General features: G+C 41.1%; 1 protein-coding gene across 1 annotated transcript in view; it reads right to left on the bottom strand.

Annotated features, from left to right (window-relative positions):
- LOC122671346 (probable manganese-transporting ATPase PDR2) overlaps positions 1-20,160 on the bottom strand; it is a 110,771-nt gene that overhangs the window by 64,598 nt on the left and 26,013 nt on the right. Inside the window, exons 5-7 of the mRNA XM_043868506.1 lie at positions 11,246-11,318; positions 3,158-3,330; positions 2,918-3,080 (exon numbers count right to left, since the gene is read on the bottom strand). Coding sequence (XP_043724441.1) covers positions 2,918-3,080; positions 3,158-3,330; positions 11,246-11,318 — 409 coding nt within the window. The remainder of the gene's footprint in view (positions 1-2,917; positions 3,081-3,157; positions 3,331-11,245; positions 11,319-20,160) is intronic.

Here is a 20,160-nt window from a genome sequence, read left to right as displayed (position 1 = left end):
TCAATTGGCCCAAACAAATCCCAGGTTTCCACCAAAACCTGGTCAAAACCCGAGAAATCTTGGTGGCCTCAAAACCGAAACCTCGATCCTTGATATGAAGTAACCATAACGGAAACATCGGGCATGGAACTAAAACTCGTGAGATCTCACAAGATCTCGGTTTTTTCCAAGGTCGAGACGAGATAACAGTCGAGTTAAAAAATTACAATATCTCAGTCGAAATCTCAATTGAGTCAAGATCTCGATCCGACCCATATTTTGACCCATTTTGCCTTTTAAGAGTACCAGAACTCGCGAGTTCTTCGTCAAATTTAAGATTTCAGCCATTTTTCTCCCCTGTGAGCTGCTGCCTGCTGTTGCCTCATTTTGCACCTGGATTTCAACATACAACCTTTTGGAGACAACATTCAGCTACAAAACTGAAGGATTTGCATCATATTTGTGATTCTTTATCTCAAATTTGAAGATTTTTTGAAAAGTAAACAATTCTTCCCCAAATCTATGTGCAACACTACAGCAACACTATGACATGGGAAGACTATGTGGCACGAGTTGGGACTGAATGCATTAATCAATCACATTTTATGTAACATTGTTAAACAGATTGATGTATTGTACACTTTAACATTTCTAATGCTTATTTAAATTGTTTTACATTAATTGAATGCTTTGATTGCTTTCTATTACTAAATTATGTGTAGAGTAGGGTATTTTAGTAGGCAACAATTATGTGTAGAGTAGGGTATTTTAGTATGTTGTTGCCTACCAACCTAGGGTCTGAAGTGAAACTCCTACTTGGACTTTGTTTTTGCAAAATCTGATAGTACCATTGTGTTTAAATGGCCTAAAATAGGCTGAGTACCAAGTTTCAGTCCCAAAATAGATCTAAAACCCATCGAAACCAGCCTTCGAGTTGAAAAAAAAATTACCCCAACTCAAAACCTGAGTTTTAGTTCCTTGACATCAGATGGATACCAAGTAGAAGATATTATACCTCCATGACCAGAACTTGTTTCAGCGGGAGAATCTCTCAACCTTAATCAACCAATAACGAGTAATCAAATGAATGAAATAACAATGAGCAGTTCGTAATTCAAACTAAAAGGGAAAAAAAAGTTACCAACACCAATTCCAGTGGAAGCGGATATCTGCAAATTCATAGCATTTGACTTACCAAAACAAGGTGTAAAGTGACCAAGATTATCAATTGAGAACAGTTGACCTTTATGGGGATGTAGTTTGTGCCTCTTGCTGTTTTTTGTGTTTCTTGTGCAAGAGCCTTGGCTCTTTCGATTCCAACAATTCGTTATCAACAAAAAGGTTTTTACATGTTCTCCAAAATTTACTTGGGAATCCATGAATATAATTTTTATGGGTCCTTCCACATGCCACGATGAAGAGTGAAATCAACTCGTTTCACTATTCTTTTATTAACCCTTATGAAGTCTATTGTTGAGTTTAAATGAAGGGGCAAAATTTGTAAATTCACTTTTATGCTATCTTATGGAGAACCACATACAGAGGGGGTAAAAGGGGGGAAATTTCTAATTGCTGCCTGACGGAAATGGTGCATTTGCTTCCTTTACCGCACTGAATTGAATTGTTACTTTAAAAAATGCTTGCCAAAAGAAAGAAGGTTCATTTTCCCACATAGTTAGTCAATCAAACCAATGATTCTAAGCTGCACCTCCACCACTCACCACCATCGGTGCTGCATCTCTCTCTTCACTCTGTTGCAGCCCTCTCTGCATTTTTCTCCGCCCTGTCTACCCCTGCTGGTGTAATCTTCCCTCTCCCCTTGTCCTTCCCTTCTCAGGTGATGAGGACACCATCCACTACCTCATTACCTCAATCAGCCATGTCAATTTGAAGTGGACAAAGTTGTAAGGTGTTGAAGGTTTATAAATGCACCCAGCTGTATGATGAAAAACCAGAATAATACAGACCTTCAACGATGGAAATTTAGGGATTTTGAAAGAATTCAATTGAGCAGTTCAAATGGATACCAATGTAAGTAATGCGAGGAGTAGTTTATCTGCCAAACTTTGGTAACTCCGAGCCTGCAACGGACTTGTCGAGGTCTCCATCCCAGAAACCAGAGCAACAATTATTTTCCTAAAATCTCTGATCAAACCCTATTGCTCGTTTGTCTTTTCTCCTCTTATTTATTTTCTAACACTGAAAGGAGTTGAATTGAAGAACCTGGGCTTCAATCTCTCTTTCCATTGCGTCCCGCTCCTTGCCCATCGTTAACAGATCTGACCGCACTGTAGATTTCATCTTTAACTATGCTCTCATGAGCCAAAACACTGGAAAAACGAGAACATGCCAGAATTAGGTTTGTTGCCCTCCGTCGTCGGATACAGAAACCTCATGGTTCAGGAGTTCACAAACCCCGCACTAACACCACCACCACCACCATAGACCACCCAAGATTCAGCTCCACCGCTCCACCACACCATGAGTAAACACGCCAATCACCAGTGCCTTCAAAAACAATGATGTTGTGTCGCAGAAAGCTGGATCCATAATCAACAGGTCGGAGGTTGGAGGTGGGCCGGGGTTATGCAGCGGCGTTGAGATGCCGCTTGCAGAGGATGCAACGCTGTAGGGAGAAACAGAGATGCTGTTTTTTTCTCTATTTTACCCCTTAGGATGCCATTCCTTCACAGGATTCCATAAGAAAATGAATTTACAAACCATATCCCAATTTTTATTTAGTTAATTGCTTAAAAACAGTTTTTTTGGGGGGTTGGGTAAGGCCAGATCCAAGTGTAAAGTCATCATGCACGAAGTGTAAGAAGAAAGTAAATGCTATGTATCAAAAAAAAAAAAAAAAAAAAAAAAAGCCTAAAGAAACAGATGATGATAAATAAGGATATAAAGAAGATTAAAGCATATTGAAACAGAGCACCACCTTCCACTGAGGAGTAGACTCGCCTGTCAGAATAGCTTCATTGACAATTGCACTTCCAGCTAATATAAGCATGTCTGCTGGAACAGATTTATCTTCACCAGAAGAGCGCCCAATTGAGACAATTTCTCCAGGAAGAAGTTCAGTTCCAGAGAGCTCCACCCACCTAAAACCAAAAGTAAATACCAAAATTAATGACTCAAATGATTCTGAAACAGAAATAATGGAGTTCAGATGGCAAACCTCCCACAGCGATACACCATTAGGGTCTGTGCATCCACTGTCACACGTCTAAGCTCAGTTAATGTCTTCAACCGACTTTTTGCCATTGTTGACTCAAACAGGAATAGCATGAACAAGGTAAACAAGCTGTAATACCAATATTCATCCAAACACCAGAGACCCACACAGAAGACCTACAAACATCAAGTGCCATTTCAATGCTATCGCAAAATAAAAGAGAACTGAGAGCTGAACAAAAAACCAGTGTATTTAAAACTGATCTGTATCAGAAATTTCACTCTGGTGGCCAATCGTTGTCTTTTAATACTAGTGTATTTAAAAAAAACTGGGAACTGAATGGTAAGAACTTTAACCGACCTGTTTGACCAATTTTGTCAGACATGGATAAAACTGGGTGCGGACAATAAATCATAGTTGTCAAGAGGCGACCAAGGTGTTGGAGGGGGGTCTAAGTAACAAGGTGACTGCCTAGGCACCCTAAGCATGCAGTATATGACTGACTATATGTAATTAAAAAATAAATAAATAAATAAAAAAGAACGGCCCAGTGCACTAGGCTCCCGCTACTGCAGGGTCTGGGAGGAGTAAATGTACGCAGCCTTACTCCCGCTTCAAAGAGAGGCTGTGATACTAATAGGAAACTGAAACTTGGTTTTTTTTTTTTTTTAACTTGTACAATGAGAGGCCATATTTATAGCCAAACAACCAAACCAAACCATAGTAACTTTTACAACAAACCATAGTTACTTTTACAATCCTTATCTCTTCACTAATCGGTGTCCGGTCCACTGTCACTGGAATAAGGCACATAGTCCAAAGCGTGATCAATCTCAAATTCCACATGGTGACGCATGAGATGATGAATGACAGGATGCTGGAGCTGATTATTGACTTGCCAGGCTATATCAGTGGAAGTAATAATGGAGGTTGGTAGGGTGGCTGGGTCCACATCATTATGAATGCACATGGTGCGCATGAAGTCCAACCAAGCTACTTTAGTGGAGTCATCGTCATCACGATGGATAAAAATGTCATTCTGGCTGGTTCCATTTAGGATGTACGAGGGATCATAAGCTACTAGGTGATGGTCCAAGATAGGAGGGATGACAAGGTCATGGTGGATGAAGTCCGAAGGACGATGGAAGATGTAGGTGACAAAGAAATCATCACTAGAAAGGTCTTGGAGCATAGAGATCCATTGCGGAATGAGGGAAAAAAGACATAAGAAACAAGCCAAATACTAGGGACGCCGGAGACGGAAGAAGTAGGTGCCAGTAGGGTTAGCAAAAACAGACGAAACAATGCGGAGATAGTGTAGGAGGCTGGGTTTGCTGAAGGTTATAGCAATCTTGTGGACTGCTAGGAGATGCCAGAAGAATACAACACAGTCTTGGTCAAACATGGTTGGGACTCGGATAGTAAAAGGGGTAAGAAATGGGTAATCCGGATGACAAACAACCCAGTCAAATTGGAGGCCATTTTTGTGGATTATGGCTGCAAGAGTAGATTGGTAAGTCTGAATGTTGTTACTCTGCAAAGTGCGAAGAGAAATATCACAATAAAGTGGGGGAGGAAGGGCTGGGAGTAAGGAAGTTAAAGGGTCTATAGGTGGTCCTGAGGAGGAAGAAGATGCACCAAGATAGAGAGGCATACATAGAACTGGGATGGATGACGGAATAGGGTTTTTGGTCCTTGACAGGAAGTTGGCCAGAATGTTATCTTTGCCTTTGATGTGCTTGACTTTGAAAGACCACTGGGAGAACCATCGTGCCCATCAGAGAAGTTGGGGCTCAGGAAGAATCTTTTGCGAATTGGAGCATCTTTGGAAAAGAAGTCACGTCCATTTCGACCTGGAAAGTATGGCCAATGAGGAAGAATTGGAATTTCTCAATGCCTCGTCGAACTGCCAGAATTTCTTTGAAAGTAGAATGATAGTGTTGTTCAGAGACTTTGAATTGGCCACTGCGATAGCCACAAACTTTCCTGGATTTGTCTGGGGCTTCTTCAAGGAGGACGGCTGCCCACTGAGTGTCGCTTGCATCAGTTTGGAGAATGCGAAGACCAGTGGATGGAATCTGCAAAGATGGGAGAGACTGTGCCATGGACTTGAGAGACTGAATAGCCTTAGTATGAACTAGAGACCACGGTGGGGGATCTTTCTTGAGAAGATTATGAAGAGAGCTGGTGTATTGGATTTGCTTTGGGAGGAACTCAGTCATGTAATTAACAATGCCAAGAAACTGCTGCAGCTGTTGCCGTGTGAAAGGACCATCGAAAAATTTAAGGAGAGATTGGCCAATGTGAGGCTGGAGATCAAATTTTCCTTTGTCAATGATGATTCCCAATAAATGAACTTTGGAGACTGCAACTTCTATTTTGCTGGGAGAAAGCATGATGCCATATCGAAGAGTTATGTCGAGGAACTGTTGAAGGAGCTGGTAGTGTGCTGCTTCTGTCTCAAAGAATAGGAGAATATCATCAATGTAAATAAGTGCCTGAGATTGTATGGGCTCATAGATCCGTAGCATGGCCTTCTAAAAAAGGGATGGTGCCACTTTGAGGCCAAAAGGCATGACTGTCCATTGGAAGTGGTATCCTGGGATGCAAAAACCTGTTTTAGGACGGTCATCTGGATGTATTCCGAGCTGCCAAAAACCTGCCTTGAGATCAAACTTGCTGAAAATAGTCGCTTTAGAGCTTTAGAGAGTTGAAGCAGGAGTGTTGGACGAGTGGGTAACGGAAACTTATCATCTGCTAGGAAAGCATTGAGGGGCTGATAATTGATAACAAGTCTGAATTTACCACGAGTCTGTTCAGCACGCTTGTTCACATAAAAAGCTTCACATGCCCAAGGAGAGGATGTATGTTCAAGGAGATTCTGTGCTTAGAGAAGGGCAACTTCCTGGCGAGCCAATGTAAGATGGTCAGGCTTCATTCCAGAATGGCTGGCTTTGGTGGGATTGGCATCTTCATTTTTCTTGAAAGGAAGCCGGATGAAGAATTGGGGATTTTGCCACAAAGGATGATCACACTTTGTCAGGAACTCTGTGTGGGAGCTTGCACTGCACTGAGAAATTAACTGTTGCTTGATATCTGCAAGAGGGGTTGTTAGTAAAAGAGTGGAAACATTTGTCTAGGGGAGGAACTGCTGCTTGTAACTAAGACCATGGACGCTCCATCGGAGATGAGGAAGTCGACAAAGAAGGTCGAATCCAATAAGAACATCACGACCGGGGAGAGAAGATCCTAGAACTGTATGGCTGAGGGTGAGAGTTGGGAATAACTTGAAACGAACTGGGCCTTTAGAGATGAGGTCAACAGAGAAGGTTTTTCCATCTGCAGCAGTGAAATACTGCTTATGGGGTTTCCAGTAGTAGGATGGTAAAACATGAGGGGCTAAGATGGTCATGGTACAGCCAGTGTCGAAATAGCCAATTACCTTGATTGGACGATCCCAAGAAGTGGCTGAGATATACAGGGGGGCTTGAGGAAGAGGGGTTGTGGTGACAGGTAACATAGGTTTAACAACTGGATGAGAATGGGGAAGAGATGGGGGATCTCTGGGTGTAATCGGGTAGAAAAGGTCAAATCCATCGGACTCAGATTCGGAAGAGGGGTCAGAGTCATCATGGTTCTCAACAGCAAATAGCAAGTTCGGGGAAAAATCATCATCCATAGAATACAAAGATTCTATGTCTACATCCTTATCATCTTGGAGAGAGAACTGGGTCAACATATGCATGAGATTTGCCTTCTTCTTCTGATCAGGACAATTTTTTGCAAAGTGTCTGGTTTTGCCACAAGCTTAGCACTTGGTAGAAGTTTGCCACGAAACTTCTTTCGCTTGAAGTACTTATACTTCTGAGGAAAATGATTCTGCCTTTTGGGATGCCTATGCCTGGAGTGTCTATAGCGAGCATCATGGGACGGAGTGCTAAACTTGGAAAAATGAGACTTCTTCTTCGAGGGACACATGCAGCCTTTCTCTTTGCACTTGATCTTGAGATAGGACGTATCACAGGCGTCGGTGATCTTATGTGTGGTTTTCTCCCATTGTTTGAAAAACTGCTGCTGATCACACAACTTCTGGAGAGCACTCAATATCTCTTGATAGAGCCTGCCAATGGGGGCTTGATCTAGCCGGAGTCCTAGCTGCTGTAGTGATTTCAATGCATCTTTTCCTAATGGTTCAGGGAAAGAGTTGAGAAAGACTTGCTTCATGTTTGGATCATCAAGTCCTCCGAGGATGTAAAATCTGTCTAACATCCTGGTGTAATGCTTGGCAAGGTCTGTCTTCTAAAAAGAACAGCACTTCATTTGGAAGTATTCTTCTCGGGCCTTTATCCTGCCATTTTCAATTGGTCCAATCATTTCATTATAAAGTTGAGTTATGAAGACATCAACCGGAAGTTGAGACCATTGGAGTTGCCTATAACCACCAAGGGCCATAAACCATTCACGAAGAGTACCATGAGTCCTAGCAAGGAACTTTGTAATGACACGTGCATCAGTGGTCCCTTCTTAAAGCAATTCAGCTGTTAACCAAGCATGGAATTCAGAGATTTTGTCAGGCCACTTGTGAAAAAGAATGCCATCAAGAGTGAACAATTGCTTTGGATCCTGATTTGAAAATGGAGTAGCCAGTGGAGGTTGTGGCGGCGGGGGCCACTGGGGCACATGCTCATCTGCATGAACTGATTCATGATCGCTTTCACTGTCAACAATTGGATGAGTGGCTCCCGTATTGGCGCCAGTATTACTGGGGCCTTGTGTGGTGGTCCGAGTTTGAAAAACTGGAGGAGGTTCCTCATATGTATCGCAAGTACTGGAGGTATCTGATGAGAATTCCTTGGTCATGGAGAGAACAGGGATTGGATCCGGGAGGGGATCTTGCATGGTCAGCTGGGTGAGGTATGTGCTTAAAGAATTGGAGTTTTGAGCTGGAGGAAGAGTTGAATAAGCCGGTTTTGTGGGAGGAGGTTTACTTGGGGGGGCCTGGGTTAGAGGAGCAACCCATGGAACAAATGGCGGGGGACCAGGTAGGGTGTGACCAGGGATGGTCTGAAAAGTAGGCTGAGAGGTAGGTGTGAACGGGGGGGTGAGGTAAGATGATGGTAAAGAAACTATAGGAGGTTGGGAAGATTGGAACTTCTGTTGTTTTGGGTTCTTGTGACGGCCAAGGTTTCTTTGTCTTTCCTGAACTTCTTTTAACATCGCAATGGGAAAGCTGTGAGGAATATCCGGGGAAGGATGAGGGACTGAAAAAGACTCAGAGAAAAAGGGGTAACTATATAAGGGTGGACTTGTTGGTGTTGGATGTTGGAGGTAAAGATGCCTGCGCATACCTCAACTGTTCCTCAAGTTGTCTCTTTTCCTTTTCTCGGACAGAGATAAGGGCAGACGCATAAGCGACGTCCTTAATTGTAGTTGCAATGTGCAGGATTTCTTGGTGAAGAGCTTCAATCCTTGTTTTAAGGTACCTCACATCAATTTCGTTCTGTTGAAGTGCAAGGATATGGCGCTCTTGGTAGGAGACCAACTTTTATAGATATTGGTTTTGAACCAAGGCGTTTTCTGCTTGCCAGTTAAGCTGGGCTTCAACGGAAGAATTGACTGGCATCTGGCCAAGATTATCAACAACATTAGGTGGAGTGGCTTTCCACCGATGGTGATGACGATCAGCATCTTCATAATCTGCTGTGCCAGGGAAATTTCTGTTGATTCCTTCAAAACCAGAGGCCATAAAACAAGGGATAGGGTGTTGTGCCTGTTGCTGCCAAAGCATCAATGGTGGTGATGCCGGTGGAGTAGGTGGTGCTGGGGGTAGATCTGGCTTGCATGTGAGTTGAGCCGGGGCTTGAAATGGTGGTTTTGGGGGATCTGGGGAGCAACACCCTAGTGAGCAGGGTTTACTAGTCCCGTATTCAACGATGAACTGGTAGCGACCTCGATCTTCTCCTAAAGGGCCAACATTAGGACAACCGGCTTGGTACCTTTGCCAGAGAGGATCAAGGCCTTTGCTCTTCTTTTTCCTAGGCTTTCTTGATCTGGGAAAGTCAGCTTCATCGTCAGAATGATTGCAGTCAGAACAGTTGCAGATATCAAACCAAGTATGACCTGTTGGACCAGAGAACTGGTAGATAGGTACGCCGGTACTATCAAAAGCTTCAATAGGAACATGGGGTAACCGCTCAGGGAGATCCTGAGGATAAATAGGAACAGCGGTGCAGAGATCAGCTGGTTGAGGGTAGGTGACCATAGTCTTTCCACCATCCAACCGGGTATACACAGGATCTGTAGCTGTGATTGAAGGAGTAGCAGGAGCAGCATGAGTGGATTCATAAGCAGTGATCCATGACTCGGGAATCAACTTAATCAGCTCAACACGACTGATTTGGCGGGGTACATGAGTAATGGTAGGTATCCTGTCATCATTGATCTGAACAAACAGGGCTGAATCATTACTAGAATAGCCTGTGTTGAGATTCATCGCATGGTTCTGGAGCCGGTAGCAGATCTGGTAGTGAAGGGTTGCTGCTATTGCAGACTCCTTCTGAGGAGCACCTGTGAGCTGTACAAGAAACTGCCAGGCATCTGGAAGGTTGGGATCTAACAAGGAGATATTATAATTGGGGTATACTGTATAGAACACAGTTCCATCATTCAGGGTGGTCTGGACATCAGTGATGGTAGCGTGAGGGAAATTCCTGAAACGGGTGTCAAGAAGGTTAAGCCTCAAAGCTAGAGGGAGTCCTTTTCAACCATGGAAGGTGATGGTAATCTTTACCGCCCCAAGGTGGAGATGGGTGTATCCACGTACGATCCATTGCCTGATGAGATCTAGACTGATCTAGACCGGAAAATATTGTTCTTTGCCTGAAGCTGTGATTTGATTCTGAGAGAATGGAGGAGCTTGAACATACTCTTTCAGACCAGGGGTCTTTTTGGGGGGAAAGGATGGTTTTGAATTTTTTTATGATGGAGGATGTCGTCTTGGGGAAGACATCGTATGGATTAATGATCGGGAAATTTGTGGGATGAATCTGCTGGTCGGACGGGATGTAGCTAAGTTCATAGAGGTAATCAACCTTAGCTGCATAAGACTTGGGGAGAGAAAGGCTAGACGAAAGAGGTTGTAAAGCCATATATTTGGGAGAGGGTGTCTTATCCGTAAGAGATGCGCTTCATGAGTATCTTGATATGGGTTAGGTCAGAAATAAATTCAGATAGGTTACACAAGAATACACACCAATACTCAGGCCGAAGGTATTCCGAGCGTGCCGGGATTTATAGCGGTCACTGCCTGCAACCCACACCTTGCTCAAGGATCTGTTATCTGCCTGGGTTCTGGTATGTCATGGAAACCTTATAACGACATTTCTGATGCAGAGGATCCGCCAGGGCGACAACTGCAGAGCATACTTAGTCGGAAAGATGAACCGTCACACCATATTAAAAATCAAAAAGTGCAGAGCTCCGAAGACAAGACACAAGGAGAAACTTTAGAAAACCATGGCTCTGATACCAATACTATACTAATAGGAAACTGAAAGAGCAATACTAATAGGAAACTGAAACTTGGTTTTTTTTCAAACCCGCAACCTGATGGTTGCAATAAAGCAACCTAACCGTTGTAATATAAAAATAATAATTTCATAATTATGTTTATATGCAACATAGAAGCCATATCAATGCATATGATATAAATATGCAAGTAATGGCCTAATATGAGAAAACAAACATATAATAAATAAATAAAGCAATAAAAATAAATAAACATAAACTCATGAACTGTCAACAAGGCATGCCATCGCCTTGGACCCAAGAAAGAGCCTGGAAGCCTAGGCGACGCCTTGACAAATATGCAATAAATTTAAAACTGGTTCAGATCTAAGTTTCACGACCTGGACAAGCAAACCTAGTTTGTCCAAATTTTAAACATTTAAGACATGACCATGGGACCAGTGTGGGTGGCCCAAAGAATCCAACCACCCATCCCAACAGTGTCCAAAAACACTACAGATAACCCTAATTTGCTACTGTAAGGAATATTTTTTTTTAAGGGTGGTAAGGGTGGGAATGACAAACCTGAAACACAAAAAATGGCTCCATACAGTGTTCTTTCATTAACTTCCGGAATGTGGGTTGGGGGTATTCAAATCTGCACAACCAAGTAAGATCCAGTAAGTTAAAAAAATCAGTCATCATCGCAGCCTCATACTTATGGATATCTATCTATAGCATATGGCTTCTTTTTCATACTGATTAATAGCCTAAGTTTATAGATGATGTTGGGTGTGGAAGCCAAAAATTTTCAAGGTTTACAAGTTAAAAAAAGAAATAGAAAGGCTGGGAGATCAGCGACATACAAAATATATGACTGCTTTTGCCCAGGTCCTACATTAAACCAATCCATTCTTCTCAGCAAATATTCTGATAAATTCTAGCTCAGGGAGATCATACAGAGACTTTGAAAATGTTGACAAAAGGTAAGGTAAGCTGGAAACCAAATTCCAATTGTTGAAGGGCATAAGACATGCACTTGATGATAGTTCCACTTAATGAACCAATAATTTTGTTCATGCATTCTAAAATCCTTAATATATATCTATGGGGTTCTTGGATGATTAGAGAAACAGTTCCTTCTTCCTGGTCAAAGGCCAGTCTGGATTTAACAACCATTCATTCCAGGACTAGGAAAATACGTGAAGTATAGATATTTGCAAGCAATAGCATATGCTATATCTAAACGGGTGCTAAATGGAGCACAACCGTCTACTAAATCCTCCCAACCCAAAAAAAAAAAGCACCATACAAGGTCCACATATTAACAACAATCTCAAGTCAACTGTACAATATAACTTAAACCTAGGGTGACGCAGATAAGTCACCTAGAGGGTTGATTTTATTCGAAATAAGCCTTGGGTTGGGTTATGTAGGTGTTGGGCCTTTGATCCCATGGGTTTTCTTCGTAATGGGCCTCAAATATGGGTAGAAAGTAGGAAAATGAGATTTACTTCATTAATTTAGTTAAAGTCCTGTTTTGAGTCTGTTTCTTTCATTATTTTAGTTTCCTAAATAGTTTATGTTACCTTATTAGTTAAGGATTGGGTTAGGCTTTTCTTTTTTAGTTTTGAGTCTGTTTTTGGGTCTTCTATATAAGTTTATAAGGGGCTACAACCTTGTACACGAATTTGATTAATGAGATTTTGACTTGAGCCTTTTCTTTATTGTGTGAGACACTGAGACTCAGATGGCTGTGAGATGTGGGGCTATGTGGTGGGATACCATTAATGGCTAGTGGGATTCCAGTCGAGGCTAGGTGGGATGCTTAGTCATAGCTTCTTTTTCTTCATTTTTCTTCTCCATCAATACTCAAGTAAGTAATCCTTTGTTTTCTGTCATTGTTGCTGCCGGTGATTTGTCAGTCTTGTCACTACTAAGATTGCTGAGTTGGAAGGTGAATCTCTACTCTGATCTTTGTTCTAATTTCTGATTTCTCTTCTTGACATTATTGTCTCTCAAAATCTGTTTACACAACCTGAATCTGTTGGCTAATTATTGGAGTCCCATTCATACTAGGAATGCTTGATTTTTCAGAGTTTTATATTGCTGCTTCCGATTCTGACTTCAGGATTATTCTGTCGACATTATTAGCTTTCATATTCTGTAATCAATTTCAGATTCTGCTCAGTATTCGATACAAGCCTAGTCCAAGTACGATTGCATATAGGGGCCTTGAACCTGAAATTGATTTATCTATTCTGCTGGTTTGTTTGATCTGAAATTAACACTGTTTATTGGTATTCTGCTGGATAAACTAAATCTGTAATCTGTTCTTTGATCAGACTCATAGTTTAACAGATTTGCCCGACCTAGTGTCACTAGGATTCCTTGTTATTTTCTGATCTACTCATTGGATCAGTCTGATTTTCAGCAAAGGTTTCCCTTTTTGAGAAGAGAACTCGACCAGAATTTTTGGTCCATCTGATTGTCTGATTTTATCATATGAGTTTTCTCCTATTGCTGGACTTTTTGTTCACTGTTTTGGTACTGTTTTGATTACTCCAATTCAGTATTACATTACAGGGTTTATGACCTTTAAATGTGACGCGGACTGGCAGAGAATACAGCTTTATAAATAATAACCAGTTCTGCACTTCAATAGTTCATGGAAATTTCTTATCAACGTGTTGAGCAACACATGGTTTTGTCACTGGTGTCAACGCAAGAGCAAATGAATGGTAAATGAACCATAAATATAATTCAGTTTTGGTTCAGTTGATTGGTTTCATGGTTCATTTGAGTTGATGGGTGGTTCAATGGTTCATTGCATTGACCAAAGAGTTCCATTTCAGTTCATTTTTTCAAGTGGATAAATTACATGATTCAAGATTTGGGTAGCAAGTTTGATGCAAACCCGAGAGGGTAAGCAAGCCAAGATCGAATCTGGAAGAGAATAGGTAAGTATGAAAATAGATAGCTAGATTATAAAGCTGGAGTCCCACCTAGGCCAATCTGCAGGAGTCCTCCCACCTAGGTTGCTGAGTCTCACAGCTCTTGTTTCTCACAAGGGTTCTCACAAGAGGATTTTTGTTTTCAAAATTCCGGGTTGCCTTCGAGAGCAGCCAGTACTTGCATTATATAGAGATGGAAATGTTGAGTACAACATAACAACATTAAGAGACTCTTAGAATTCCAAAACCCCTTTGGAATTCCCCATACATAGAGAACAATTTCTAGACATTGAAACTATCCCCATGACCTAGAAAGTTGTTCCGAAGACATAGGAACTACAAACAAGATATAATAACTACTAAGCAAGGAAAACTAAAAGACTAATTAATACTAATTAGGAAAGTAAAACCGACAACATTAATTAACCTAGGAACATGAAAAGACAAACTAAGAATACAAAGTCTTCTCCAGCAGCTGTTCCAAAATGATGGACCCAAATGGACCCAAAAAAAAACTATTTAAAATAAACTCAGCAGGGCCATGTTGGGACTTGGGACGGCAAGGACCTGCCTGCGGCTTGGGCTGGTACTGGCCTTTGGACCAGCATTTGCCCCAGGTTCTGGAAAAGAACCTTGTGAGCCAATTTCTCCATGCATCAAAGTTGTATTGGGTTAGATATAAAAATAGAAAGCCCAGTCCACTTTATTGTTTAATATAATTAGGTCTTGGTCCACATGATTCAGCAGCTACAGGTGACCTGGAAATCAATAATCTCAGCTGCATATATTCGGCCAGCAGTCCTAGAAGAGGTATGTCTCTTGCTGATTATCATGTTATATTAAAAGAAATTGATGACTTAGACAAGCTACAGCCACATGTCATCTATATTATACATTTAAGTTCATATGAGTTGGACAGCTCCCCAATTGAAGTGGATGATGAGATCAGCAAGATGACTTTGAGTTGGAGTGTATATATTAAAAAAAAAAAAGGGGGCAAAAACTTGCTGCTAACTAAATGCAAAGGAGTCGGAGTTTCAGCCAGCTGTTTTCAAGCCTCCTTATCTTACATGTTCAGTCCTCATTATTGAGGTATTGATTAAAAAATAATTATATATTAGGAAGAGTTGCTGCCCAATAGAAAGAAGACAAAGAAGCAGCATGTGATAAAAACAATGCTTCCTAGCTCAAGTTCAAAGATTATAGGACTCTACTAAACTGTCGTGGAGTCTTTGACAATAGAGGGCTAAAATAATGGAGGTTGCTGCTAATTTGAGTTGAACAAGGACTTCTCTCATGCATGACCTGCAAGTTTGATGATTACATTTGATGAGGCAAAGTTGTGATTATCTCTTGAGTATTTCTCTTCTTGATTATTAAGATACTTTCTGTCTTATGGGATTCTATTTGTGCAATAAATACCCATTGTCCGAGGTTGGACAAGAGGATATCTTGCAGCTTGTATTGCTGAAATTGAAAGGAGTGGTTGGGATAAGATTAAAGGATAATTCAGAGGATTGATGCAGTTGACATGCGATAATAGAAGTCTTCATATCTGAGATAGAGGATTACCTTTATTTTTCCCAACTGATTCGAAGAGTCTGAGAGTTTTATCTTTACAAACTCTTTGCGGCAAGAGTTTGATTTGATCAAGGATTCTCTTTATGGACGGAATATCGTAAGAAAGCTTTATAAGAGGTTGGGTTTATGTGGACTTTAAAAGGATAAACAACACAGGATAAAGGAACTCTTCGGAAATTCAAGGACAGCAAGATTGGGTTATGTGGTCGAGTTTAAAATATATGGACTAGTTTATTGGGCAGCAAAGTACTCGGACAGCAAGAAAGTTGAATCCTACTCTTCTATGAACTCTTAAGGTGCGGATCAAGATGTCTTTGTTGTACGTGGACAGAATCGCAGCAATAGATTGAAAGTCTTTGGGAGTTGTTGCCGACCATTATTTTCCTTGTGACATACAATATAAAAGCTATCTTCGGAAGAATCAAAGCACCTACTCCTAGAGCAGCAGAATTTCAAGAGACTGAGACTCAAGTTTTAAAAGTAGCAAAATGATGCTGCTACTGTCTCTATGAAATTCTGAGATCAGATTTGAAGAGGAAGGACCAAAAGAATTAGAGAGCGTTTGAGAACTGTTGCTGCTGCACCTTACTGTCTACTCTTTGATGATATGTTATCTTCTTTTCATAATGATGTGAAGAAGATATTCGGTTGCTGCAATTGCTCGATGAAGATCTAAAGAGAGAGCTGCTGCTACTATAACTGCTGCTGATTAAAAAGATAAAGAGGAGAAGATATGCTACTGTCGTTGCCTTTCTATTGAGCATTCTGGTTACTCTTTGAGAGTAATTAATGGCAGCCAAGACAACTTGCTTGGGTTATATATATACTTGCTGAACTATTGAAGAAGCTATTGTTGCTGCTACTGTCCGAGTATGAAAAACTGAAGTAATGAATGAGATCATGGCTGCCACTAATGTTACTGTATATGACTTCTGCATTTTGCTTTGAAGATGGAAGAAGTTGAAGTCAGTTACAGCAAGAGAATCAAATCTGAATTACACTGTTCTGATTTGAATTCAAATTAAAGGATCTATATCAAGGTGATGTTTCAAAAGCCTAAATTCTTTATTTTATGTGAGTTGGGTTCATTTTTCAGTAAAGCTAAATCTGGTCTGTGATTTGTTTTTCTCTTCGAATCTGAGTTGAGTGTAATAGAATTATCGGTAGTTTGTGAGGCTATAAAGAGATCAGGTTGAAGTAACCCACATCACTGTATGAGTTAATTTATGAGGAAGGCAACAGGTTAAATTTCAACAGGACTGATTGGAAGGCAGTGATTTGGTTGTGATCGATACACCTTGTCTGAGAAGGTGTGAATTGACTGAAGGCGAATAACTCAGAGTGGGTACAAAGTGTTTATTTATTGCTGAATTTTTATCTGTCATTGAATGTAAGTTTACCCTGGGGGTAGGTAGACTGAATGTTTAGGTTTTCACTGTAAACCTAATTTTTATTTATTCATTGTAAACATTGTTGTGTGGGTGCTTAACAAGTGTATTTGGGGTTGTAGCTCCAAACACAGTGGGTGCTGCGTTGAACTTGTAAGAGGGTCGGTGCTCCTGACTCTGGGTGCAGTTGAATTACTCTATTGTGCATTATACTGAGGCTGGATTTGAATTGTAACTCAAATAGTCATTTGCACCGTGGCTGTAGGCACACTGCTGAACCATGTGTTGCTTTGTGTTGTAGTTTGTTATTTGCTTTCAGGTACTGATTGACAAGCATGCATGTGAGGCAAGTTGTGAGGATGATTTTAGGCATCACTGATTCACCCACCCCCTCCTCAGTGATACATTGGGTATAACAATATTTAGGAAAAATACAGACCAAACTAGCACCTGAAGAGTGAAGATGAAGTAGACAAGCATTACCACAAGTACTACAGCTGCAGCCTGCAGGCTTAAGAAGAACCAGGACCATGCTTACGCTCATGATTCTTAACTGGACCTTTTGGCTCAGGCCAGGGGTATTACTGGTCCATTAAAAACTAGAATCGTGGGGATGGTTCAGTAGTTTCTAATTTGATTCTTTAATAGATACTACTTACATATTATTGTATCTTTCTTTTTCTTTTTTTTTTCAGTTTCTTATTATACAAGGCATCCACTACATCTGTGGGCCCCTTCTTAGAGGTTGCTACAACGTAAGGACCTCAGTGCCCACCCCCGCGATTTTGATGAATGAAGTATTGATTGGTTTTATGCCCTAGTTGCTGTGAGAAGCAGTGGTGGTGTGGTGGTGAGATTCTATTGTGGTTAGTGAGAGATCAACCAAGGCCATAGGAGAGAGGCCTTCGTCATAATCCACCCTCTATTCCTTCCTTCTCTCTTCCTCCTTTGTTTCTATTTTTCATTGCTGCTACAATCTATGTTCTGAGGCATCAATCCTTGCAACATCAGTGCTGTTGTCTGCTGTTCAAAGAGTTGAACTACGGATCACATCCAGCCAGCACCAGATCAAAGAGTTTGGCTTCATCCTGTACCTGTGGCATCTATACTGCAGCAATCTCGGACCACATCAACTCTTCTGGCTGACAGAATCAGCTAATATTTTGAGAGTGTAGTCCCACCATTGTGACCTTCCTACAGTATCAGCTTCAGCCACATTCAGTGGCTCGATTTCCTTCTAGTCTGTGAGTGGCTATTTCTCTCTTAGTTTTTAATTTCAGACGTGGGGTGTTATCACCACATCTGGCCATCAAACCATGAAGATATTATGGAGTATTAGACTACATATTAATCCCTTCCTTCGAACTGAGTTGTGGTTTTATCCACTGGTCCAACTTGGGCTGTAAGCCTTAATTTTAGTAGCCACTTCCTATTTTCTGGTGTGGCTTGTAACTCTTGATTCAACCATCGTTGGCTGTTATCTCTTGTGCCTAAGGCCTACATCTGATCCAAGTTTGAGAGTACTCTACCCTAATGTTTGTGAGTTACCCCTAGGCCATAGTTACTATTTCTCAAATTTCATAGTTACTAATTTCTTTAACCTACTGTAATTATTAATTCAACCATTGGATTTCCATATTCCTTGGGGGTATAGCACGGTCGAAATTTCACAAAATATTTCGGTTTTAACCGAAATCAAAACGAAATGATTGCCAAAATTGCAGTGTCAAAATGGAACAAAATTTGCGAAATGGACCAAAATGGAACAAAACTTCACTGAAATATTTCGATTTCAAAAAAAAATCGAAACGGGGTCAAAATCCGAAATGTAGAATTCCGTGAATATTGGCTTGAGTCAAAGAGACTACAACCATCTTTATTTATAATAAACAAAAGAACATTCTGAAATGAGTACAAGGACAGAAATACCCTTATGACTATTCTACCCCTGAACCCATATTACAACACTCCCCCTCAAGTTGGTGCATACATATCAAACATGCCCAACTTGCTAACAATAGGAAAAAATAACTTATTGCTGATCCGTAAGGATATCAACCAACTATTCACTAGACTGGATAAACAGAATACAAATTGTTCCATGTTCCAATTTCTCTTTGATGAAGTGTCGGTCAATCTCATCATGTTCGGTACGATCATGTTGGACCGGGTTTGAGCAATGCTGATTGCTGACTTGCTATCACAGTAGAGCCGCATTGGAAGATCAGCATTCATCCCCAAGTCTTGAAGACTCCCCTTGAGCCAAAGAAGTTCACAAATACCCTGTGCCATAACTCAAAATTCAGCTTCAGTACCAGATCGAGCTACAACAGCTTGTTTTTTGCTCCTCCAAGCAGTTAGGTTCCCTCCAACAAATGTGCAATATCCAGATGTGGACTTCCTATCATCAGGACTGCCAGCCCAATCTGCATTAGTGTATGCTTCTATCCAGAGATGATTATGTGAAGAATACAAGACTCCCTTTCCAGGAGAGGGCTTGAGGTAACGGAGTATTCTGTATGTTGCTTCCAAATGAGAAGAGTGAGGATCATGCATGTATTGACTGACAACACTCACAGCAAATGTGATGTTTGGTCAAGTATGTGAGAGGTATATCAATCGGTCAACTAACCTCTGATAGCTACCCTTGTCCACTGGTTCACCTTCCTTACTCTTCAAATGTGTGTTGGGCTCAAGAGGGGTGTCTGCTGGTTTACACCCAAGCATTCCTGTTTCACTCAATAGATCTAGGGTATATTTTCTTTGGGAAAGAGATATGCCCTTAGCTGAATAGGCAACCTCAATCCCTAGAAAATATCATAATCTCCCCAAATCTTTGACTTCAAATTCAATGCCCAAATATGTCTTCAGCTTCTGGATTTCATGTGCATCACTACTCGTGATCACTATGTCATCAACATAGACAATCAGAATGGTCACTTGCTGCCAAACCAAGCCCTTGGTGACTGCTTCAGACCGTAAAGAGCCTTCTTTAACTTACACACCTTTCCCTGAGTCTCTGAAGCAGTAAAGCCAGGAGGTATCTCCATGCAAACATCTTCTTCCAAATCTCCATGTAGGAATGCATTTTTCACATCAAGTTGTTGGAGTTCCCATCCTCGATTCACAGCACAAGAGATGATAACCTGCACAATATTCATCTTTGCTACAGGAGCAAAGGTCTCTTGATAGTCAATTCCTTGGGTTTGGGTAAAACCTTTGGCTTTGAGTATTGCTTTGTATCTTTCCACTGAGCCATCAGCCTTGTGTTTGACAACAAAGACCCATTTACAACCAACCGGTTTCTTTCCTAGTGGAGGACTTACCAAATCCCAGGTCTGATTCTTCTCAAGGGCAAGCATTTCTTCATTCATCGTATCCTTCCATTTCTGTTTGGCTATTGCTTCCTGCCAATTGTTAGGGATGGAAACAAAGGATAAAGAAGATACGACAGCATGGAAAGCAGGAGTTAGAGAGTTGTATGACACAAAGTTGGAAATAGGATGTTGAGTACAACTCCTTTTTTGTTTCCGAATAGCAATGGGTAAATCAAGACTGGGATCAGGAGGTGTCTTAC

This window comes from Telopea speciosissima, chromosome 8, assembly GCF_018873765.1.
Source record: "Telopea speciosissima isolate NSW1024214 ecotype Mountain lineage chromosome 8, Tspe_v1, whole genome shotgun sequence".
In the NCBI taxonomy this organism is placed as follows: Eukaryota; Viridiplantae; Streptophyta; class Magnoliopsida; order Proteales; family Proteaceae; genus Telopea; species Telopea speciosissima.
The sequence above is the reverse complement of the archived record's forward strand: the minus strand, read 5'-3'. Positions and strand labels throughout refer to the sequence as shown.